General features: G+C 43.0%; 1 protein-coding gene across 6 annotated transcripts in view; it reads right to left on the bottom strand.

The window, feature by feature from the left end:
* Window positions 1–26,779, bottom strand: part of PPFIA2 (PTPRF interacting protein alpha 2) — a 1,804,029-nt gene that overhangs the window by 358,295 nt on the left and 1,418,955 nt on the right. For all 6 annotated transcript variants that reach the window (XM_069228760.1, XM_069228762.1, XM_069228763.1 and 3 more), the window contains one exon: window positions 17,248–17,277. In XM_069228760.1, the coding sequence (XP_069084861.1) occupies window positions 17,248–17,277 (30 nt within the window). The remainder of the gene's footprint in view (window positions 1–17,247; window positions 17,278–26,779) is intronic.

The raw sequence follows: 26,779 nt of genomic DNA, 5'->3' as shown, positions 1-26,779 counted from the left end.
CACTTTAGCACTGGTTAGCTGTGGTAAAATGCACATAGTTCTATACCCATCACAAATGAATTCAGCAACATAGGAGGTTGAAGGCATAATGTTTGAGGGAAGACCACCCTAAGGCTCACAGGTCTCACCATAACATGACATGACATAAAATAACAGGAGGCACAAGACAAGAACCAGGAAACACTGGAATGGAGTAAAGATCAGGGACAAGAGAGAGAAAAGTACAGAAGGCAGGTTTAAAAGGGTCAGAGTGGCAAACAGATCCAAGAGCTGAAATGTAGACTTAAGAGCCACCAGCAGGACATCATCTTGGTAGAGTATGTCGACAGAAAAGACCACAAGGACCATGATGCACTCGGATGATGGTGGGAAAGCTGGACTAGAATCGGATATAGGACGGGGAGTGAAGGGAGCAGGAGAGAGTTGTGTTGCATAGGGGTGTAATAGTTGGACTCCACACGGCTCCCGCGAGAACAACATACTGGCCTTATGATAGAATCCTGACATTTTAAAGCCATTAGAACATTTGATAAGGACACTAGTAAATTGTGTACCCCCTGGAAAGAGTGGATGCAGAGAATAAATGTCTCTGTGACAATCAAAAGAGTTTCTATTTGATACACTTAATATAGAAGGCCACAGTCATGCAAGCCCTTTGTGCCTCTGTTCCCAAGTACATAAAAACGTATTTCCCTGCTCTTGTGCCATATCATTTATTCTATATGGCTGCTGTGCAATTTGATTTGTAAGAAGCAACATCTTCTTGAGGATGGATTTTTAGGGCTGGTTCTCAAAAACAAAATAATGGAAGACTAGCTTGTGAACAAGGTACTCAATATTTTGAATGGCACGCAAAATGGATTTGCAATGAAGATGTTTGTCAATATCCCAAATGTTTTTCCTTAAAATTAAAAAAGTCCCCAACTTTCTGTCACTTTTGTGTCATTGGAATACTCAACTTTTTTTTGGACTGATCTCAATGTTCCAGTAGAACTGTAGAGGACAAATTTATGTTTCAAAACGGTGGCTCTTAGTTGTGAGTTCCCATGTGCACCACAGAGTGATTTCAAATGAATTATTCTTTATGTTGGACTCTAGCTGAGCCATCAGCGCTGGAAATTTCTTATCTCTTCATCTATTTTAAGTAAGCAGGGGTGAGCACTCCTGTGTGTGTAGAATTTCTACAGCCCATTCCTTGAAGGTTGCCTTAAGCCCCTGACTGAATCTTGAATGCTCTTAGGCATTTACTCACAGAGTAGGATAGAACAACTCTGTTAGGGGACATCTTTGCTTTGGAGAGCACACCTACACTGCATATGAGAGCACCAATGCTTTTAATTGGTCACAATATATAAAGTAATGCACAGACACATCTGGGATATAGTAAGCAAATTTGCCTCCTTAATATTGTTATCAACTAGTTATGTTTTGCCTACTAAATCCAATTAATATTTGTCTGCTAAATAGCTACATCACACAACATGAGCCCAGGTCTGCTACTTAGACTTACTCCACCTGAAATGGGATAAAACATATTTAAGAGAGAACATACCCCACTTCATTAAGTCACTTCCTAAATATGCACCATTATTTTTCTTTAAAACAACTACTGGGAAAATAAGAAATACCACAAATCATAATAAAATATAGCTAAAGCAACATCTTGAACCTGTCTAGTTCCTTTGTAACAATGCAGTGTGTAACCCTATATTTTTAAGGTCTGCTGTGCTATTTGCACAGACTGTTCACGACAGCCATATATTTTTTAATTGAGAGAAAATAGATGTAATAGCTAACTAATCACTACCAATAAGAAGACTCAAATTAAAAAATAATTAGATATCAGGCTAGTCACAAAATTATAAGTTTGGTAACAATTATGATTTGGTAACTCATATTCAATTTAGGCACAATCGAAATAAAAAACTCATTTTCATCCACTATGGAAGTGTGGAATCACATTCCCTAGCAATAAACAGTTGACTTTAAATACATTTATTGAGTTGTGACGTCTCAGTGTTATCAATAATATTCATAATTGAGTTGTCCTCAGATATGTTTTGTTTATTTTTACAATCTACACTTCAGGGCACACACTGTTCAAGTTGCTTGAGCTTCACTTATCGGAGAGCACACAAAAACAGATAGCAACTGTCAAAGCCAACAGTCCCAATGTTGACTGACAATGTTTTTTGGTAATGTTTTTGTAAATCGTAATTACTAAAACATTTAAAGAAATGGTGACCAATGCGTACATAAAAGTGTGTATGCACAAGCGGTTGTTTTTGAATGCATTTGTGAAAAAGCTGTAAAGAAAAATTCAAAGATGTCGGACAACGTGTTCTGTGTGAATGTGCATACACATGCAGAAATGTTTTTATATCTTTATAATATAGTTTTACAAAAACATTCAAAGATATCTTCCACTGCATGTGCATGAGTACATATCCACACATCGGGATGTACCTTTAAATGGGTGGGAAGTTTCTTAAAAAATGGGTATCTGCATTAGCATGCATGAACACAAAGGGCGGCCATACTGGAAGGCAATGTAATCCTACTATAATTGATGGTGGCCTAAAGCAGTGCACAGCAAATTTAAGCTAGGGCCTGGTAGCAATCCCTGAGAAGCTGCCAGACCCTTGCAATGTTAAAAAATTGAAAAAGGAATCAACATTAAAAAACATTCTGTTAACAACTCACAATGGTGACAAGTCCCTGGAACAGAAGGCTTCTGCTTTTGGTGTGTGTGACTATGAAAAAGCAGATTAGTTAGAGTGGATGGTACTCCACCACAAGTAATAATGGCACTATTCTTGTGATGTCCAGTAAAGCCTTCAGTTATTTAAACCTGAGCTCAACCCTTCGAAGCTATGGCACAGAGCAGACAGGCTTAACTTAAGAAAATGTGTAAAGCTTTTAGGAGTACCATAACAGTTAAAAACACAACACAATAAATATCCAACACCAATTTGTAAAATTGGTGAATATTATAATGAACAAGATGACAGTAAAATTAAAAAAAACAATAAGGGGAACCAGAGATATGATTTTTTATTAAATTTTAAATAAAAATGTAAAGCACCAATCGTGGGAAACTGCTCATGCTAGACAGGGACAAATATACGTTTTTAGGCTGAGTGTGATGGAGTGAAGCTCTGGTACCAGAACCAGAATGGTCATAGTGAAAGAGTTAACTTTGAACTTAAAAAAAATTCAGAGAACGTAGAGACCTCAGTGGGGCAAGGCTGCAGGCTAAATCCAAAGATGGGCTCATCGATGACAAGTTAATGAAGAACAACGTCTAGGTGAAGCGGTTGATCATGGCAGGAAAATATCTGAGTCTAGAGTTCATGCTCAGGAAGTTGTTGAGGTTCCTCAGATGCTACTTGGCATCAGGCCTGGTCAAGCTTTCCATTTTCAGACCTAGACTCTTTTTTGGTAGTTGGACCCCTCAACAGGGCAAAGATACAGGTGATAGAGATGGGTCAACATTGTTGGATGCCGCTCAGTGTCAGAATCAAATTGTCTGATGCAAAGTAGAACATAGCAAAAACTATGGCAAAGTCCGGTCCACCGGTGATGCCCCTCAGCGCATTGGATTAGCATTTTGGTCCCGGCCTTTTGTTGGTTTTCAAGGCAAAAGTTTTCAAATAGGTTTGGGAAGAAGAAGTACACTGTAACACCAGCCAAGGATTCCAGGATCTCATGAACAGAACTTAGGAGCTAGTACTCCCTCTAACAGAAGCCATCAGCAGGGTCCAGGGTAGACCTAGTTAAAACCGGTCAACTGGGCTCCTTCAGTAAAGTGGGCTTCTTGCAGCTTTTGTGTCCTTGTACCTTAACAAGAGGTCTGCCAATTGACCCTTCAAGGCCACTTCTTTATCCTGGGTGTGAGTGGGAGCAGGTCCAGCTCTTAGGGTTCTACTTTCAGGTCTTAACAACAGGTGCTGTTTTTTTCTGTCTCCCTCTGGTGCAGGTACCTTGTGAAAAATGTGTTCCGGGGTGCCACATTTAAGTCTGGCACTAGAATATAGATTGGGGTGACTATTGGCCCCTTCCCTCACCAATAGGTAAAAATAAATCCTATGAGTAATCCTGCCTACTTTTTTCAGCAGTATCTGTGTGCCCTACTACAAAGAATCCCACAGTGCCGCTTTCTACCTAAAAGCTAGATGGCAGAATCTTTAATCCCATGTGCAGAGCTCCTGTGCCCTCCCTAGAGGTGTGGCCAGAAAAATGAGCAAACCTTTCCTGGGGATTTCTCCTCTCCCACTGGCTGGCTAGGAGGACAATAGATGGGGCAGGCCAAGGTGTTAGCTGCATATGCATGTGACAAGGCAGGCACTTTAAAGATAATTACATTCCTGCTCACTGCCCAGATAGCCATCCTGTCAGAGTAACTGGACACTGCCATACAACCAAGACCTTTATCTTAGATCTTGGAGCCATTTCACACCTCATCAATGAGCTATCGGGCTCCTGGGTGACGGCTGGACGCTACCTTTTGTAAAATATTTGTTACAAATCTGATTTTACCAATGAATTGATTTGTAATTAATATTTTAAGAGGTCTAAGAATTAACTTTTTATCTGGTTCCTAGGTAGAGATAACATTATTTAGTTTTAATATTAACTATCAGTGCTTTGCAATGGGACAGATAACTTTACTACAATGAAATAGTTTTTTAGGCCTTTTGATTATTAACATTAAACTTTTACATGCCCTACTTTTAAATACCATACCAACTGTCTTATGGACATTTAATTCTAACTTAGGGGTGACTAGTTAATATTTAAAAGGAGGGTTAGGCCTGTCAAAAGGGGTTACATTTACAGTTTAAACCTGCGCAGTCTGGTTACTAGTGGCAGGCTTGCATTCATGCTTTTCAATGCCACTCTAGAGGTGGCCCAAAATGTGTTGCAGTCCACTTGTGACATTTAACAGAAGTCCCTGGGTATATCTTGTGCCATATATAAGGGACTTCTAGGTATGCTAAATATGTCTATATTGACATGTTTAGAGGTCATGGACTGCGATCTGGGTAATAGAGTATCAGTGCACAGATCATAAAAATATCCAGTAGCATGAGTCACACAATTAAGGGTGCTCATTCAAAAAAGGCATTTTCCTATAGTGACAACATTGTGCTTACACTGAATGTGAACACTCTAGTTAAAGTGTGCCTTCCACTCCGATAATAAAGACTGGCCCCAGTGAATAGGGTCCCCGGGACTGAAATCAGTGTGGGAAGGGGGACAGATTGTCCTGGAGGATGGGGTCCCCCAGGGCTGAAACTGCCAATCAGAGGGAGCTGTATGCTGGTGCCCCTGATAACAAACACTGGGCCCTGCGGACCCGGAAGGGAAGTTGCATGCCTCCCTGTTTTTAATGCCAGTCCCCAGGGACTGACATCAGTCTGGGGCCAGGTGCCCCCCTGATTTTAATGCCAGGCCCCGGGGGATGGTGGTCCCTGGGTTTGAAATTGGCCCAGTGAGGTGGCACCATGCCCTCCTCCCCCTTAAAAAGCACACTGATTCCCAGGGATGGGATCCCCAGGACTAAAATCAGCTTGGGGAAGGGGGGCACATTCACCCCCCCTCCCTTTTATTTTAAGGAGTGACCCTGGGCGATGGAGTCCCCAGGGCCTAACAAGGCTCAGCAAGGGGGAAAATTTGAGGAAACATCAGTGCAACATTTGCAGAAAAAAATATTGATGAGAAAACTGTGCATGGCGAGGGCGTGGGTTATAGTTACCTTAGGGCAGGAGTTATAGTTTCTTGAAATAACTAACTGTAATTGCTGAATTTCTATGGTTGTGTGTGTAAATTATGAACATAACTATAATGTCCCTGGCACCAAAGTTATCAGCTAAACAACAAACGATTTGTCTATGGAAACTAGGTCCTAAGTTTAACTACCTACTTGAGACCAACCGTAGATATATATATATATATATATTTCATCAAAGATTTAGCAGCGCACTCCACCAAGGTACAATAATTCTTGATTTATTTGGAACAGGAAAGCAGAACTTTCCTGTTCCAAATAAATCAAGAATTATTGTACCTTGGTGGAGTGCGCTGCTAAATCTTTGATGAAATAATTGCTTTTGGATTGGTTCACCCAGAGCGGTTGCACCGGTATTTGAGCGTGGCGCCTTTCTTTGAACCGTCTTGCTCTTCGATATATATATATATATATATATATATATTTATTTCCAGGTGTCCCTTTTTGTCAGAAAATAAACCGCACTCCAAAGCTGTTGCACACTCTCCTGCTTTATTGCAGAGCTCCGTTATTCAATACATTTGTTCACAAGGTCTGAGTGACCGAAACACGTTGGGCGTTTTCAAATGTATTGAATAACGGAGCTCTGCAATAAAGCAGAAGAGTGTACAAAAGCTTTGGAGTGCTGTTTATTTTCTGACAAAAAAGGGAAACATGGAAATAACGGCTCGTCCAGCCGTAGACCAGCACCACCTGAAAATACAAGTGCGCCGAAGTACGCCACCAAAGGACAACCATAGCAATATATATATATATATATACATATATATATATATATATATATATATATATATATATTCACTTAAAACGCCGAAGGTTACCAAAACGTTATAGTTTTTTTTTAAATAAATTTGTTTATTCACCCTTTAAACACCTTTTAAACAGCGTTGAGTAATACATTAAGCAATTACAACATGGCAGGTTAGAAGCGTATAATCACATAATCCCATTCGAAGAGAGATATCCAGAATTTCTTAGTGACCAAAGCGGCAGAAAGCAAAGAGGTAAAGAGAAAAGAGAAAAGGGGTGGGGGGGCACCAGGGTATCCAACGGGAGAACCCTAGGAGCCCCTCACAGTTAGCACAGCAGCCAGGCAGGCAGGAGAAGACGGACGGGGCCATGAACATAAACCACAGCACACACTTCTCCCATATATGTCACAGGTCTGTGTCCACCTTCGCGTCTTGGGATCTCACCAGAGTAGCTACAGAAGCAGGGCGTTCAAGCAACTCTGACCAACGTCACAGTTCAACAATTGCTCCACCATTGTACATCGTTATTCATGCAGCATTTTCAAATCACCTCCCCCATTTCGTTCATGCAGACCCTTGGGCTGTACCACCCGGAAGGCATTCATCATCATCAGAATCACAAGAGCTCTCTGTAGCCGGGTCGTCAGTGTCTCCCCTCGTGGCCTTCCCTCCCAGATGCTCAATCACACTAATCCAAGCCTCCAAATCCCACTCAGCATACTCTTCTATCTGGACGGTGCACATTCTATATTCCTCAGCCATTGCCCATTCTAGTAGATCTAACAACCATTTATCGCAGGACGGGGGAGATGGGCAGGCCCAATGGATAGCAATGTGCCACTTCACAACTATCAACCCCAGCTGTGCAAACCGGCATGCCATTTTGAGACCTTTTTTGGGAGAAGGCAGCAATCCTACCAAACAGTGCCGCATCGTAATCTCCACTTTAACTGCTGTTGTAACTTTTAGCACTCGCACTATTTCACACTAAAAGGGCTGCAAGGTCCTGCACACCCATGTGACGTGCCCAAACGTGGCTGGGGAGGCACTGCATTGCGTACAATTGCCAGAATGCACCAGAAATATTCTACGCAGGTGGTGCGGTGTCATATACACTCTATGTAAATAATAGAATTGTGTCAGGTAAAATCTGCCATTACTGGACCCATCCTGCACCAAAGCACACACCCAGTTCCATTCCCTGTCCGCAAACAGCAGCTCTGGGTCTGCATCCCACATCACATGAACCACCAAAACTTCTATTTGCCTACCTCTTTTAAGGGCAGCATACAATCAGGAAAGGGGACCTTGATCAGAACCCAGATCCAGTAGGGTCCTCATCGGGGAAGGAGGTCCAAATCTCCCATGCTGTGCTCAACATACTGGCATAACAGAGGACCTGTCCCTGTCCACATCTAAATTGGGTCCTCCCACCTCCAAGGTGACAAAGGAGTAATTCTGATATAAATTCCCTTCTCTGTTAAAGCCACCTGCACACCATTTCGAGATGTCCAGTGCACCACAATGCACACAAAAGGGCTCCACCACCAAACTGGAAGTCGGCGTGCATAAGGCGTTCGTGGGATCCCTCGGGTGACTACCTGTTCCCATATTCGGGCCACCTGCGACATCAGAAAAGGAGTATTCACTGGGAGCGTAGAGCCACTCATATATATGACCGAACCGTCCAGTAGTTTTTCCTCCCAGTTAGGAGCATCATTGCAACATAGGGCTGCGTATTGTAACAAACCTGCTATAATATAAATGGAGGTCTGGTACCCCCAGCCCACCATCAACCAAATCCAGTTTCAGTACCTGGAGACAGACTCTACACCGCCTACCGGCCCAGAACATGGACAACAGCTGCCTATCCATCTGGTGAAATAATGCCAGTAGCAGCTCACAGAATGAATTCTGCATAACGTACAGGCAGCGAGGGAGCAGTACCATTTTACTGAGTGCGATCCTGCCCATGACAGACAATGGGAGCGTGGTCCAGAATCAGACAGAGGCTTGGAGTCCATCCATCACTCTGCCCATATTCAAATCATATTGGAACCAAGGGGAGTGTGTCACCGGCATATCCAAGTATTGAAACGCCTCGGTCTCCCATGTCAGGCAGGAACATTATAATTAGGCTCACATTTTAAACATATGAAACCATGGAAATTCACCAGTTATATTTAAAGTCACCTCACGTGTTAGAACTGGCATCCTTGGCATGATTGCCCCTCTCTTTTATGCCTCGGCTTCCCATGTTTTGACTGTGTGCTGTTTTTGGTACTCTGGGCATTTTACCACTGCTGACCAGTGCTAAAGTGCAAGTGCTCCCCATGTAAAATGTATGTGTAATTGGCTTTTCTATGATTGGCACATGTGACTTACTAGTAAGTTCCTAGTACTTTGCACTAGAGGTATCCAGGGCCTGTAAATCAACTGCTCCTAGCAGGCCTGCAACACAGATTGTGCCACCCACATGATTAGCTCTGTATACAGGGCTCAGACTTGCTACTGCAGTGTCTGTGTATGCAGTTGCAAACTGACAATTCGACCTGGCAAGTGCACCCACTTGCCAGGCCCAAACCTTACCTTTTTATGCATGTAAGGCACCCTTATGATAGGCCCTAGGTAGCCCCATGGGCAGGGTGCAGTGTATGTTAAAGGTGGGACATGTGCTGATGTGTTCTACATGTCCTAACAAGGAAATACTGCCACATTTGATTTCCACTGTTGCAAGGCCTATCACTCTCATACGTTAACATGGGGGCTGCCTTTAAATATATTTTAAGTGTAGTTTCCCTTTGGGAGCAGAGAGAAACATGGGGGTTTGGTGTCTCTGAACTTTTTTGCTTAAACCATTCTGTGACTCTACCTGCTTGTGTATTCCCTGTCTGGGTCAGACTGAGAGTTGGGCTGTTTGTGAATCCCCTCTAGACAGTGACACAAAGGGAGCTGGGGTGTAACCTCCATATCCTGATGGGCATCCGAGCTAGAGCGGAGGGAGCACAGAACCACAAGTGGGGAAATATCTGATGCACCACCTGCAACGCGGCTGAAAAACGCCACTCCGCCCGCTTTGCAGCTAGAATCGACACTCCACCTGTATTGCAGCCAGGAGATCAATTCATTGTGGCTGAAGAAATGACGTAACACCCGCTTGCAGCTGCTGATAACAATGCAAACCCCCTGCAGCGTGGTGTTGTAACACCATGCAACCAGATTTCTCACGCATTGTCGCTGGTCATCAAAGTCATCCTGAACCTGCATGGATCCGAGGTGCCCTGTCCAGATATCGATGCATCTCTCTCTATAGATAAGCCAGACTGCAGGTGCCAAGCTACCAACAGGGTGAGCAGGGGTTATCTTGAGTGTGTACCTCCATTGCCCTGTTAGAGTGAGGGCCCCTGCTTGGACAGAGTACAAACTGACTGCCAACCAGGGACCCCATTTCAAACATCAAGTAACCATAACTTGTGTCCAAAGGTAACTATGACTCACACCCTGCCAATGCAGTTTTTTCGTCAAATATTTTACTACATATATTACATTGATATAATCAATGATGTTATCAAAGATGACATGAGTGTCGTAATTTGTGGGGTCATTAACAGTGCATTGTGAGGGCGTGAGTTATAGTTACCTTAGGGCACGAGTTATAGTTACTTGAAGTAACTCTCACTATAACTGGTGAACTTTTATGGTTTTGTAGGTTTAAAATGATAGATAGATAGATAGATAGATAGATAGATAGATAGATAGATAGATAGATAGATATAGATAGATAGATAAGTGGGTAGACAGTCAAAGGCAAAGGATTTTCAGTGTTTTGTCAAAATAAAAACGTATCTGCACATGTATGCGTGAAAGAATATTTTTTTCATCCATAAACTAGTTGTAAGAAAAGGTGCTAATTCAATACACAAACAGGAAACTACATTGAAATCAGAATCATAATAAATGCATTATTAAATATGCAACATTCAAATAGTTTTCCTGAATGAAAAATATAAATTACAAAACAAAAAATAATTATTTACATGAAGCAATTGTCAAGGAACGAATATAATCCGCAAAACACTTTCTTCAATAAAATAAACTATTTCATGTACTTAAAAGAAAGAAAATATGTCACTCTCCACTCATCAGCCAGCAGAAAGGATGGGAAATTTGAACAAATTAGATACAGCAAGTAGTAATGCAAGTACTCACCTTTGGTAACATCTTATCTGAGAGAGACATATTCTAGTTGCAGATTCCTTACCTTAGAATTTTCCCCAGGTGTCAGTCTGGATCTGGACATTTTTTCGAGCAGTACCACTGGGGGTAGTTTGGTGTAGTCGATCAGCTCTGCGTCCATATTTGGCATAGTGCGCACCTGATTTGACATCTCAGGACCTATAAAGGCACCACCCTGGTGTGCTGATGTCAGGTTTTTTTCACAAATTACCACACCACAAGCGAGGAGCCATGAAGAACACTGACCACTGTTGTGACAGAACGAGAGCCCTGAAAGGGAAGTCCATGTTCCTAGAAATCAGCTTCCATAGTGGGAAGGATGGGTGGGTTGGTAAGGCATCTGCATCTAGCATATGTCTCTACCAGATAAAGCGCAACTGAAGGTAAGTAACTTGTTCATCTGATAGAGATTTCTAGTTTCAGAATCCTTTTCTTAGAATAGATACCCAAGCAATGCCATCCAAAGAGGTGGGTCTGCAAACCAAGATCATACATAGAAGTCCTGCGGGACCGACTGGAAAAAGTACCCACCCCTCTGGACCTGATTGTCCAGGCAGTAGTGTTTGGTGAACGTGGGCAGTGATGCCCATGTTGCTGCCTGACAGATGTCCAGGATTGAAACTTCATGTGATAAAACAGTAGTTGCAGCTGTCGCTCTGGTGGAGTGAGCACACAAACTCTCTGGGGGTTGCTTTTTAACCAATGCGTAACACATTTTAATATATGGAGCAAACTACCTAGAGATGGTTCTCTTCTGCACTGTCCAACCTTTCTTTGCACCCAGATACCCAAAAGTTGATCATTCACTAAAAACCCTTTGGTATGAACAAGGTAGAACACCAACGTTCTTTTTGGATCCAGGTGGTGAAATCTCTCCTCTTCCTTAGAAGTATGAAGGAGTACGTAAAAACTAATCAAGTTGATGGACTGGCCTACTTGAAAGGACATGACCACTTTTGGCAAAAAGGAACTCTGGTGCAAAGCACCACTTTTTTAGGGTAGATGGAAAGGTAGGGTGGCTTAAATGACAATGCCTACAGCTCTCTCATCCCCCAGGCAGATGTAATAGCCACAGGGAAGGCTTTTGACATCAGAAGCCTAAGAGGACATTAAGAAAGAACAAACCAGATTCACGCCCCATCGGGGCATTATAAATGGTGATGGAGGAAACAAATGGGTAAGACCCTTAAGGAATGTACTGACAATAGGAGATTTAAACAAAGAGGGTTGGTCAGGTAATCTCAGAAATACAGAGGTGGAAGACAAATAACCACTGAGGGTGCCCAAAGCACAGCCCTTCTCGGCCAAATAAAGTATAAACAAGAGGACCTTGGAAAGAGGGTCAAAGAGGAGGTCAACAGATTTGTCTGCGTACCATGCCACAAATATGTTCCATCGACAGGCATATACCGTTTTGGTGGAGGGATACCTGGCTCTCAAGATAACGTTACAGACTGCGGGCGGAAGGTCAAATGCTGTCAACTGCTGCTGTGTGGAGAACCCTCCCCTGATGCTGTGACAGAAATCCTCACAAAGGGGCAGTCTGATCGGAGGATTGGTGACCATGCTCAATACAGAATACCAGTCTCTTCATGCCCAGTCTGGAGCCACAGGGATAACTTGGGCCTGGGTCTCTCTTGATCTTCTTGAACACTCCTGGCAGAAGAGATATGGAGGGAAAGGCATACAGGAGGTCTGAGCTCCACTCAAGATGAAAAGTGTTGCCGAGCAAATGCTGACTTGGAAACTCCAACGTGCAAAACTGCTGACATTGTGTATTATCTGCAGAGGCGAACAGATCTAATCAAGGCTCTCCCCACTGCTGAAAGAGAACTTATGACACCTCCAGATGGAGTTAGTTATTAGTTATTGGCTAGGCAATGTCGGCTGAGTTTGTCCGCTTTGGCATTCAGACAGCCTGCCAGATATTGAACCACCAGGGATATGCCCTGATAGTCCAGTCATATCCAGAGGCACAGAGCTTCCTGACAAAGGGTCTACAACCCCACCCTGTCCTAATTGTTGCAGTACCACATGGCAGAGGTGTTGTCCATAAACACATGCAGTACTTTTCCTTTGAGAGAGGGAAGGAATGCTTCCAATACCAGTCTGATTGCCCTGAGCTGCAAAAGGTTGAAATGGAGCCCAGATCCTTTTGATCTCTGCCCCATCCTATGTGCTCACCCAAAGAGTGAAACATCTGTCACTATTGTCAAATCTGATTTGGGAAGGGAGAAGAATCTGCCTCTGACCCATTCATGGTTCAAGAGCCACCACTTCAGATCTTATGCAGCTCCCTCCAAGATCTGTACCATGTCAGAGAGATTCCCCTGATGCTGCGCCCACTGGAACTTCAAGTCCAACTGCAGAGACTGCATATGCCATCTGGCATGTGACATGAGCAGGATGCAGGAGGCCCAGCAGCCCCAGAGTCAGTCTCACCGAAATCCAGGATAGAGGCTGACACATCGGTATCAGAGCCTGAATATCCTGGACTCACCGCTCAGGAGGATAAGCCGATAACTACACCATGTCTAGAACAGCTCCAATGAAAGGCAGCATCTGAGAAGAAGTCAGGTGTGACTTCAGAACGTTTTTAGTGAACCCCAGTGAATGAATGAGGTCTGCCATTGTCTGTAGGTGGGAGACGATAGCCTGGGTGAGCCTGCCTTTAACAGCCAGTTGTCGGGATAGAAGAAGACAAACAGCTAATCTGCGCAGATGAGCTGTGACCACAGCCATCACCTTGAGAACACCTGAGGGGTGCTGGTATGGCCAAAGGGGAGCACAGTGAACTGAAACTGCTTGTGGCCTATCATGAATCTGAAGTAACATCTGTGGGCAGGCAGGGCAGGCATATGGAAATAGATGTCCTGCAAGTCCAACGCTACAATCCAGTCTCCTGGGTCCAGGGCAGCTGGAACCTGATCCAGAGTGTGCGTTTTGAACTTCTCCTTCCTGAGGAAGAAATTGAGGGAACAAAGGGCTAGGATAGGGTGGAGGCTCTCATCCTTTTTGGGCACCAGAAAGTACGGAGAGTAATAACCATGACCTACTTCTGGCACAGGGACCCTCTGTATGGCACCCTGGGCCAAGAAAGCCATAACCTCCTCACGGAGAAGTGCCAAGTGATCCTTCAACATGCAATCATAGGACAGTGGCATGGATGAAGGGGTAGTCTCAAAGGGAAGGGAGTAGCCCATTTGGACTTCTTGCAAAACCCACCTGTTTGATGTGATCGACTGCCACCAGCGCAGGTGATGGCGAATCCAACCTGTGACTGGTCCTTTGTGTGGAAGAGTCAAACTAGGAATGTTTGGAGGCTGCTGCAGAGGGCGGATGGTGTACAGGCTAGACTGCTGGTTCCTAGATCCACTAGGACATTGGATCCCATGTCCCCGGCCACGGAGATACTGGGCAGCATGTGCAGCACGGTGGCTGGAGGAGAACGGACATGGTTGGGTGCCACTGCCATAGCCATGAAAGGGGCAAAAAACAGACTGAGGGTGCGAGGGGCAGCTGCATGGCCAAGGGATCTGGCTGTAGCCTCTGTCTCCTTAAAGCACTTGAGCGCCAAGACTGCTTTGTCTCCCAAAAAATGGGTGCCATCAAAGTGCATGTCCACAGGGGTGGATTGGACAACCCTCAAAAAGCCGGACATCCTCAACCAGGCATTGCACTTCCAGGCCACCATCGATGCAACCGATCTGCCTAGTGAGTCGGTCGTATCCAGCCTACACCATATTGTGAACTTTGCTGCAACAGCTTGGGAGAGAATGGCCTGGGCCTCCTCTGGGACCTGTGGCAGCACCTGTGCAACCGTGTCTCATAGAGTATAGATGTAATGGCCCAAAAGGCAAGTGGTGGTCACAGACTGTAATGCCAGGCTAGAGGAAGAAAACATCTTCTTCCCAAGCTGATCCACCCTCTTGGATTCCCTATCCGTGGGCGCAGAAGGGAATGCACCTGGGGATGTGGAGGCTTAGATAGCCAAGCTCTCAGGGTCAGGTGTTGCGTTAGGAACACTGCATCATTTGGATCGGGTCCTTGGTGGCGGGCAATTTTCCTGTTCACAGGAGCCCCTATGCTATGTTTTAACCAGGCACCCCAGCAGAACATCAGTGAGGGCTTCATTAAACGGCAAAAGGGGCTGAAAAGTGGAAGCCCCAGGCTGAAGTACCTGGGTGACTAGTCCCTACTGCCACCAAAGGCAGCTCTAGGCCCAGGACCATGGCCCCTCTGCACACTGCCATTGAGTAGGATGCTCCCTCCTCCTTAGCCAAGATGGGGGGAGAAAGCATGCCAGTGTCAGGGGAAGTGTCCAGACCACTGACCTCACCCAGGTCTATCCGCCAGTCCATAAGATCTTCTAGCTGGTATTCCAAAGGGTCCAGCGACCCCTACCAATCCTCATCATACCCCAACCTAAGAGACTAAGGGTCACGATCTGACCTGGGTAGCAAAGACCGTGTCAAAGTTGGAATCGGTGTCGTGCGATGCCATTCCAGCTCCATATGAGGATGGAGTTGACACCGACCATAGGCACAGTGGCATCAGGAGCGTCAATGTCAGAACCATCATTTGGGAAGGTAAGGTTGCTACGATGGATGCCGGTTTGGATCCAGGAATGATCCATGAGTGTCTCCTACAGCTGAAGCCACCGGCATGGAACACAAGGGGGCCCCTGCGGACTCCGTGGGCCTGATGATGCTCCGGCAGAGTCTGACTCCTCAAATATGAGGGGCATGGCCCAATAAATCTCATGGTGTTGGGCAGGGGTCGCTGCAGGCTCCTGGAAACTCAGGTAGATGAGGAGTCAACCCAGACGCAGGCTCGGAGGATTGAAGCCTGGAACGACTATGCTCCTTTTCCCTGATCACGTTTTCCGACAAACAGGTAGAAGTCGACTTCTTTTTGTGCTTTGACTTACCCGACCGCCACGTGGACTTGGAGCTGAATGATGAAGAATGGGGGCTTCGTGACCGTTCGCAGGACCTTCCTCTCAACTGCGATAGGGGGCAATGCAGAGCTGAGCACTGGGCTGTAATGATCTTTTGGGACCACTCCCTCAAAGCTTTCGGATTCATGGACCGGCATTCGGAGCATGACTTCAGGTCATGATCATGCTCCAAACACCACAAGAACATGAGGTGCAGACCTGTCATTGACATTGTCCGATGACAGGATCCACAAGGCTTGAATCCAGTCTTTTCTGACAACATCCTTGACACCGAAGTTTAGACACCCAAAAATCTTCAACAAAAAGTCAAAAAGGACCAGTCAAAAAGGGACTGAGGGGTAGCTCTTCTATGGATCTGCGCTGGCTGGCATGGAAAGAAAAGAACTGACATCAGCGCACCGGGGTGGTGCCTATATGGGTCCCATGACATCATATTCGGAGCACAAAATCCCGGTGATGGACGCGGAGCCGACCATTGCCACCTAACAGCAGGAAGGGCTACTGCTCAAGAAAAATGTGCAGATCCTGACTAACACCTTGGGGAAATTCTAATGCAAGGGAACTGCCACTAGAAGTCTCTATCAGATATAGTAGTTAAATGTCTAAATAAGTACACCGTACAAGAGTGCTAAATGGAGAAAAAAAAAGACACTCACATAGTACATACAGGAGCACTGAACACAAACTAAATTGGTTTTCAAGCATAAAAGTACTCCTCAATTAAATACATACCAGCATAACATACAGGAGTGTGGATATAAATGTACTTTATTGGTTTCATACCAAAACGGTGATACCTACATAAACAACAATGTCAAATAGTTGTAATCGGGTATGTTGTGAAATAGCACCAGTCAAATAAAAAATACCTCTCCAAAAATAAATTTACAACAACATGAACAGGTTACAGTAACTGATAAACCTAGAATGTGCCCTGTGCCCATATCAAAAACAACATGAAGGGCAAAAGCTGAAAATGTGCCCTGCTATCACATTGGGATCTAAACACAAAACGAAAAGGCCAAGATTAAAGTAAAAACAAAAACGCAAATAGGTCCATAATAGTCACTGAAAGGAACTTTATTGAGTAAGGGTGTACTCCTTGTTGAAGAGCAGAATGGGATCACTCACAGTGAAGTTAGCCAATGGCTGATGTGAACTGACCCATTGCTCCATGCTGAGTGCTCTTTCTGGAGAAGAAAAATGTGAAAAATATATAAACAGACCAAAGGATAAACAGGGATGATTAGAAAGACTTCTAAAGTAAATAAATGATATGTTTAATTGTGATAAAACCAATCATCTAACTCCAGACTTAAAATTGAGCACCAAATACAACTAGAAGGTTGCTGCACTCTAACTAGATCACATTCAGTCCATTGTATGAAGTTAGCCTGTGAACTTCATTTTAAAACTTTCTTCTGGAAACCATTGAGTACATTTTTCATCAAATGCTGTATGTGATATAAAATGTAAACGTGTGCTGTTAAAAAGTAATTAATAAATACCTTCCTCCGATGTTTTCGAAGATCACTTGGCTTCAGAATGTTAGATTTTAAAAAAGAAAGAAAAAAATTTGTTATTTATCATGTAAGATACTGATTAATTTTACAGATTGATTTTTTGAATAGTTTGCACAATTTTAATTTATCAAATGCATGTAATCATTAGAAACAATGAGTTGGGTGATGTCTAAATCACAGGGTGCAACGTTCCCAACTTAATAGTATTACAAAAAAATGAAAATGAACTAAAGTAAATTATAAGATATGTCAGTTACCAACCATACTTTAACTATGGTGCTGCCTTGTAATGCGATGTACTGCCATCTCATAGGTGGGAACAGGCAGATCCTTTTTCATACACTGATGGATAGTATCACAAACATCTGAGGAAGGGAGGCATACTGCAAAGTGCACTTAGCAGTCAGTATGAATGGTGGAAACTGACCAGTTAAGCAGAATTCTCCCTTTATGGGCTATAGCTACCATTATATTCCCACTCAAGGCAGAGGAATTGTTTTGGTTCCCAACTGCCCATTGATTTACTCTTTTAAAAATGTGTAGTTCCATGAAAGGATAAACGTCTCCAATTAAGAGATACAACCACTTATTTCTTCCTTGGGTGGACTCTGTACAGCTCTGGGCAACTCCTACCCTCCCTCTAAAGTTTTGAGTAAGCTCTAGAATTTGTAAAGTAGAATTCAGTTTTTCTTCTAACATACAGCCCCCTTTAGTGAAGAAAGGGGAAAGGCAGATACAGTCTGACACAGAGTCTGGATTTTGAAGAAAGAATCTGTTACTGTGTTGCTGGATAGGATCCCCTTAAGAAGAAAGGAAGCAGGAGCTGGGTTGCTGCCAACTCTGCTAGGGGAGGGTGCTAATAGCCTTACCATCTAAACCTACAAGGTAATAATGGCTGACAACTATTCTCCCATTAGTATGCGGGGGATATAGGTGTGGGGAAAAATGATTATAGCATTTTATCTGAAGTGGATAAAAGATCGTTTTGAGTGGTCTCTCCATTTTGTCTGGTTAGGTTTACCTGCCATTTTGACTTTGAGCACTGTAAAACTTGCATTTCATCTCCCAATGCATATCAATACATATGCAATGCATAAATATGTTATGGACTTGTCTAAACCCAATTAGAAAATTACATTTTTAAGTAGGACCACGGCAACAGTGCAGAGAAATACATTGCTCCTTCTCAATTTCTACGAGAGTCCACGACACACACACAAATCCGCCAGTCCAAAGGTCAGTGATAAACTGATGGTAGCAAAATCCACACCATTACGCCAACAGAACTACACCCATCACATTATAACCCACGAATCACCACGACGGACATTCAATGGCAGTAAACTATTGGCAGTATATACCGCTGCGCTCAAAATACACACACACAAACAAAACAGCCCCACGTTGGACAATTCAAAATACACACACCTGGCACCCAAAAACACCACACCCACACCACTATAAAACACACACCCACATTACCCACAACCCTTTACGAATACAAACAATTGCCACCAGGCAGACAGCAAGAGCACTCACACAACCAGAGCCACATACCACCATCACCTATACACCTTACAACACACACCCCAACACATCACCCTACGCACCCTACACACCCTCACCCACACCACTCACACTACACTCATGGCACCACAATGACACCCCAGGTTCTTTGAGGAGGAGCTAAGGGTCATGGTGGAGGAAACCATCCGGGTAGAGCCACAGCTATTTGGAGGGCAGGTGTAGCAGATATCCATTGCTAGGAAGATGGAGCTATGGCGGAGGATCGTGGACAGGGTCAACGCCATGGGACAGCACCCCAGAACAAGGGATGCTATCAGGAAGAGGTGGAACGACCTACGGGGGAAGGTACGTCCCGTTGCAGCAAGATTCCAACTCGCTGTACAGAGGACTGGCACTGCCACTTTATCACTGACCGGCAGGGTTGTAATGAGGGCCTAAATGGCTAAGGCAAGAAAATGCGAACTTTCTAAAAGTGGCAGTTTCAAAATTGTAATTTAAAAACAGACTTCATCATAAATTAGGATTTAACTTTGATTCCAGAGACACCAAACCTGAACTGGTTATCTATTCCCATTTGAACATTACACTTATAAAATGTAATAAGGCCATTACATTGTTATGGAAGATATAAGCCTTGCAGTAGTGAAAAACTAATGTAAGAGTATTTCACTACCGGGACATGCAAAACTTAAATGTACATGTACTTCTTTTTAAATACATTGCACCCTTCCCTCTGGGACATATTTAAAGGGCTACTGAAGTGGGTAGCACAATCAGTGCTGCAGGCTCACTGGCAGTATTTAATATATAGGTCCTGGGTACATTTAGTACCACCTTACTAGGGACATATAAGTACATTAAATATGCCAATTAGGTGTAAGCCAATTCTACAACATTTTGAGCAGAGAGTACATGCTCTTTAGCACTGGTTAGCAGTGGTAAAGTGTATAGAGTCCTAAGGCCAGCTAAAACAAATTCAGTAAAGAGATAGGAGAAAGAAGGCAAAAGGTTGAGTGTGACACTACAAAGAGGGCCAGGCCCAACATCTACTGAAAACTGTTCTGTGAAAAAACATTTATATTTTATTTGAAAGACCAAACCCTGAATCTCCCTAGTGAAATTACTGGATTATTTAAAAGAAAATATCTATTAGAGAGCAAATTTCTCAACTTGTTTTTTAGCAATGCCTGATTTCTACATCAACGACTGAGGGGCTACAAAGATTTGAGCAGGAATTTATACTGGCAGGACCTCAGTTCATAGGTGGTATTGGCTGAACAGCATAAGCAGTTTGTACTGCTGATATTTTAATACATCCATGATAAAAGTTGTCAATATCAGTTGCATATGCTGTGAAAATATGTACTTACTGACATGTCACTGGCAGCAATTAAAAATACATTTCAAAGTGCTGCTAGCCAACACTGCTCAATTTACTGCTGCTAAATGTTTAAAAAAAACCAGAGGACAAATTAAAATACCACTGGCGACAATCTGTTTCTTTTTTCCCACCTTTTTTTTCTAGTGAGAAAACAGTTCACTGCTTGTTGTGACTCAAGTAGTGTCTGCGCCTGTTAAACAGAGGGTGGTTCAATCAACATGTTTAATTTTGGTTAACAGTAAAAGTGGTTCCTTACCACTTGTACTGTTTTATATTATGTAATCTTGTTTTGTCACAGAGTAAAGTAATCAAGAAGTTATCAACTTTGATTCATTTTAGTAATTGTATTTATATATAGTGCTTACTACCCCTGATGAGGGATCAAACCGCTTTTCGGCGAGTAGCAGGTTACTCTGGAACCCAAAAGAATTAGTCGTGGATTAGTACAGGAGAATATGAGTGCAGAATGATTTAATTTGAGTGGAGGATGTGAGTCTGTTAGTTGGATTGAATAGAATAATGGAGGTATAGAGGAGAGAAGAAGAATCCAGAACTGTTAATTGGGAGATCATAGTAGCAAAATGAGGTTTGGGATGAGTAAAGGAGAGCTGGAGGAGGGAGCAGTCTGTAGAAAGGGATTGTGAGATCATGCCAGTAAAATGGGGTTTGGGATGAGTTAAAAGAGAGATAAATGAGGGAGAATTTAGTAGGGATTTTATGGACGGTCATAGTAGTAAACTGAGGTTTGGGATGAGCCACGAGAGGTAGAGGAGGGATAAGTCTAGAAAGGGTTATTTTGGAGATCAGAGTAGTAGAATGGGTTTGGGATTATTCCGGAAGTAAAGAAAGAGGATAGATTGATAGAGGTATAAGGTGATGGTGAGACAGTGTAAAGCTTTTGAGAGAGTAATTTTTAATTTTATATTTGATATATTTTATCTCTCTTGTACAATAGGACTAAAGTAATGAATATATAGATACATGATTACATAGAAAGGGACTATGGCCCGCATTATGACCTTGGTGGTCTTCTGACCGCCAGGACCACGGTGGCGGTTTCACCGCTGACGGGCTGGTGGTGAAGACCGCCACATTATGAGTGTGGCGGTTTGGCCTCTGCCAACCTGCCACATGCCTGCCTGTACCGCCATGGCAGTTGGACCCGCCGGGCCAGAGATTAGCATCTCCGACCCGGCAGTCCATTGAAGACTGACAGCGGTTTTAGGAGCCGGCTTTCCACCAGGGTTTCTGTGAAAACCTAGGAGGAAAGGCTACTGGTGACAGGACAGGAAATTTCTTTCCTGTCACCGGCAGATGACCCCCGTAAGCCCAATACTCCCACACCCCCTCCATACCAGAACCCCGCTACCAGAACAGTGCCCCCTGCCCCCACCCCCCTCTAGTACAGTGCCCCTTCCCTCCATCCCCCTTTCTAGTACAGCACCTCTCCCCCAAGCCCCTTCCCTCCTCCTCCGCATGTAGGCACACAGACACCCATAAGCACCCCACATACACTCATTCACACACCTCACACGCACTCAATCACACCCCGCGTACACTCATACACCAACACTGACATACACGCATTCACTCACAAGTATCCATACACACATACACTCACAAGCATCCATACAGGCATACAATCACAAGCATCAATACACGCATACACTCACAAGCATCCATACACGCATTCACCTAACATTCATAAACGTACTCACTTCAACATCCATACACGCATTCACTTCAACATTCATACATGCATTCAACCACGCATATACACATACATTCACACATGCACACACTCACGCATACACACACGCAATACACACACGCATACACACATACATGCACACACACAGACAACACCCACTCACACATGCACACACAACACCCCCCTCCCTTGTCGATCGACTTACCTTGTCTGGCGAGGAGGTCGTCGGCCAGGTAACAGGAAAGGGCGCTTCCACCAGCAGCAGCGCCCCACCATCAGGACACCACTAGGCCGTATTACTGCTCGTAATACAGCTGTAGAGTCATTTTGGTGGAGTGGGGCCTGTGGTGGAGCTGCCCATGCGCCTCTGACCTCCAGCATGACTACTGTAGGATTTCTGCCCAAAATGTGGCAGAAATACTTCAGTACTCATGATATGGTGGGTGGAAGACCATCAGCACTGGCGGTCTTCTGGCTCCCGCAGCTTAAGGCGGCCTTTGCAAAAGACCGCCAAAGTCAAAGTGAGCGCCCATATGCTTAAGAAACTTAATATATTGAGATTTAAGTTGTACGTAGAAACACAAACTTTTAAGAGTTGCAGTATGTGAACTTGTGTACTTTTATAACATTATTTTATCTATCCTCAATATTTCAATGGTGAAATGGTTGTAGATACATATATAAGATGACATTTACGTATTGCAATAAATGAAATAAAAACTGAGACTCTTAAGCATCTAATCAAACAACTTATATAGAAATTATGCGATGACCTATGGACATATTAAGTGTAGAATAATATCCACATATACATACATATACATAATAAATATAATCATACATACATCTACACATCTATACATTTATACTTAAGTAAAATATATATTTGTTAAAACAGGCGTAAAAAGTATGCATATATTTTAAATTAAAACAGTATTATACCTATTTCTACAAAGAAATACACATGTCTAGATAATACATAAAATGAAATTATATATGTTTACATATGCAGGGATATGCAGTCCATTGCTGTTTGTGTATGATGGTTATGTAGGAACGACCCAACTCTTGAGTAGTCTTCTGATGTTAAGATAGGTATCCGTGGATCTTATATTTGGAGGTAAGGAATTCCATAGTTTGGCTGCTCGAACACCGAAATATGTACCACCTATTGTATTTTTCTTGTACAATGATGTTTTGAGGTGGGGTGGCAATCTTGAGTGGAGGTTTCTTTTTTTAATGTATTTTGTGATTTTATTCCTGATGAAAAATGGTCCTGTTCCATGTATTGGTTTCTGGGTGATACAAAGCAGCTTAAAGGTGGATCTTCTGGCAACTGGTAACAATGTAGGGCCCTCAAGGCAGGGGAGATGTGTGCTTCTGGCATTACTTGTATAAGTAGTCAGGCAGCTGACTTGTGAATGCATAGTAGATAGAGATGATCCATGGTAGAGGCCACTGGTGAAATCCAGTTTAGATAGTACAAAAGAGATTGTAGCCTGCACCTTGTGTAGAAATCCGAGGTGAGGAAAGATGCGTTGCAGAGTTTTGATGGTGATGAAGCTTGATCTTGCTAATTTGTCCACTTAAGCATTCATTTTTAACTTGAAGTCCATGGTAATTCCAGGGTTTCCAACTTCCTTAGATACTTTTGGAAGTGATCCCAGATCGGCAAGCCAGGTGCTGAGTGGGACATAATTTTTCCGGTCGCCAAATGTGAGTATTTCTGATTTGGAACCTTTCAGTTTGAGATGGTTCCATGTCATCCACTAATCAATGGCTCTGAGGCAATTGAAGATTTGTGAGTTTCCAATGTCTTTGGGGCATGCCGGTTTAAGGAGTATTTGTGTGTCATCTGCATAGCTGTAACGTGAGTTGAAATTAATTGATAATTGCTTGTAATGACATCATGTAGATGGGTGATTTGATTGAGCCATGAGGGACCGCTGTTTTTGAGAAGTAGGGTTTGGAAGAGAAAGGTGGAGTATGAAGGACATTTGTTCTGTTTTGAAGGTAGAATGTGATCTAGTCAAGAGCAGTCCCTTCTGTGCTGGCTTTGTAGAGTCTTTGTATTAAGGTGTCATGGTCAAATGTGTCAAGGGCAGCTGAGAGGGTCAGTAGAAGTAGTGCAGCAACTCCATTGTGGTCTATTGTGTTTTTAAGATAATTCTAGAAGGCGATGAGGGAAGATTTGGTGCCTCTTTTTGGTCGGAATTCAGTTTGGTAGTCTGAAAGCATGGAGTTATCTTCAGTGACTTGTGACATCTGGGCGAAAGCTGTTCTTTCTATCAGTTTGCCTAGGAAAAGTCTATTTGTAACAGGTATGAAGTTGTGGGGTCATGCGGATCCAAGCTTGTTTTCTTTTGGTAATAATGTGTATATGTATGCCTTTTTAAGGTCTTCAGGAAAGATTACTGTAGTTAAAGAATTATTGATGATTCTTCTTACTGGTGTGGCAGCAGAGGTAGATAAAATAATGTTCTTGAAGATGTGTGGTGGGCAAGGGCAGAAGGGTAGCCAGAAGCCAAATTGCTTTGACCAGATCCATAAATTCACTTTGTGATATTTGTTGGAAGGAATGCAGAGGTGGGTTTGCTTACTCTTGGAGGGGATTTTTAAAAACAGGTTGGTGCTGGAGTTTTTCCTTTGTTTTAAAAAGGAGTCCAATGTATCTGCCTTGGTTGTGTAATGATTTGCCAGTTTGTCTGTGAATTCTCGAGTAATGGGATGAGTTCCTTCCATGCATTTAGGTTGATGAAAGTTGTTGAAAATGTTATAAAATTCTTGATTTGCAGATATAGCATTTTGAATTCTGTCTGAGAAGTATCTTTTTTTTCTAGCTTTTTTTGATTGATGATTTGTAAATTCTGTTAAGTTTGCGTAGGTGAAGTTTGTCTTGAATGTTGTTTGTTTGGAGCCAGGTTCATTGCAACCTTCTGATTTGTTGTTTTATCTTTTTTAGTTTTGTGTTTCTTCAAGATGCTTGTTTTCTTTAGTCCTGTTTTTTTCTAGGTGGTATTAGGATATTAAAAGCTTCCGTTAGCCACTTAAAGTTTTTTAGCAGAATGTATTGTGTCTAGATCTGTGTTGCCGGTTAGTTGTGTTTCTAAATATTCAAGATTGAGTTTGTTCCATGGTTGATAGGTGGATGTATGTAAGGTGGTCTTGTGTGTGTTGAATTGTTATGTTTTATGTTGGAAATTTACCAAATGGTGTTCTGACCATGTGACTGCTCTGATGCCTTGAATGGTAACTAGTTATGGGTTGGGAACAATTACATCTAGAATGTGTCCAGCAATGTATGTGGGATTATGTACAATCTGATGTAGGTTCAATGGGACTAGGCCAATGATGATAGCTTTTGAATGGGGCATATTGTGTTTGTCAAACCAAATGTTTAGGCCCCCAGGAATGGATAGGATGGAGTATAATGTTATAAGGTTTGAAATGTATCTAGAAATGTGTTTGGGAATGTTAAATTGCTAGGTAGTGGTCCTTAAAGGAGGCAGAGGTTACAAGTGCCAGTTGGTGTAGGGTTGCATCTGGTGACGAGGGCCTCACAGCCTTGTATAGAGATGTTGTCTGTTTATCTGAAATTTATTGTTTGAATATAAGATCTAGTTCACCTCCTCTTTTGCCTATATGGGTTTGTGTGATGGTTTCATAGCTTAGAGGAACGTCTTCATGTCACATCGGGGCCATATCATCTCCCAACTATTATTCAGTAAGTAAGGTTGTACGTCAGTGAGTAGGTCGTAAATGTGGTGCTTGTTTTTAGAGAGTGATCGATCAGTTATGAGCATATAGTTTAGAGATTGTGTTTTGGTGGTTGTGTAAATTTGTTTAGTAGAAGAGTGATCAGTATATTTTGAAGTTGTAGCAGGTGTGCTGATACTAACTGTATAAGGGCCACAATAGTGTTGTTTTTCTATGTAGTGCTCCTCATCTAGCAAGCTTAGAAGGTATTTTGTTGGGTCTGTGTGTTGGTGATAGAGATGGTGGTTGTGAGTGACATGATGAGTTGTGTTCTTTTTGTAGAGTAACCTTGTTGTGTAATAGACATGGGAATGAAAAATTGTCGAGAGTGGCATGTTGTTTATTTTGTTTGTGTCTGTTTAGGGTTGAAGGAGTATGGGTTAGGGGTGGAGTCATAGTCTAAGGCTATAAATTGTGCAATAGATGCAAGACGGGTGAATCAATGTTGCTGTGTTGGGGTGGATATTGGTGAAGATTTAGAATTCTGGAGTAAAGCTGGTTCAGGATTTGTATTATTTGTGTAGTCATGAGGGTGGGTGTGATGGTAAGTATTATGAAAGTGTGTGTGTTATTTTGATGTGCTGGTGTGTGTGTTTTTTTGGGGGGAGTAGTGAGAGGAGAAACTGATGTAGTGGTTTTCTGTGAAGGATTTGTATGTGAGTTACTGTTGGTGAGTGGCATTTGAATAGTACAGGGGGTGGTGATGTGTTTTGGAGAAGAGTGTATGTGGTGGGTAAGAAGGGATGGACAAGAGTTATGAGTGTTTGTGTTAGATTTGATCACTGGAAGAGGTAATATGTGTGGTGGAGCCGAGTGTAAGGATTGTATGATTCTGTGTAATTATTAACCAGAGGAGGGCGTTGGTGGATGGTGTGATAGAAGGCTGAGTATAGCTTCCCTCATAATAAAAAAAGGTCTATTGGGAGGAAGTAGAGGATAGAGCTGGTGCTTTGTATGAATAGGGAGTGTGTGTCTGGATGAAGTTAAATTATGTTGATATGGCTTTGTGTTGTGTTGGTGATGTGTGGTATGGGATAGAGTAGAGTTTTGTGTGGGAATGAAGGTGTCAAAGTGTGGTAGTTGTGGTAGAACTGTGTATGGGTGTGGTTTGTGGTGTTTTGTAGTGGTTGTTGAGACATAGA

Source organism: Pleurodeles waltl, chromosome 4_1 (genome assembly GCF_031143425.1).
Source record: "Pleurodeles waltl isolate 20211129_DDA chromosome 4_1, aPleWal1.hap1.20221129, whole genome shotgun sequence".
In the NCBI taxonomy this organism is placed as follows: domain Eukaryota; kingdom Metazoa; phylum Chordata; class Amphibia; order Caudata; family Salamandridae; genus Pleurodeles; species Pleurodeles waltl.
This window is presented reverse-complemented; position numbering and strand designations above follow the sequence as displayed.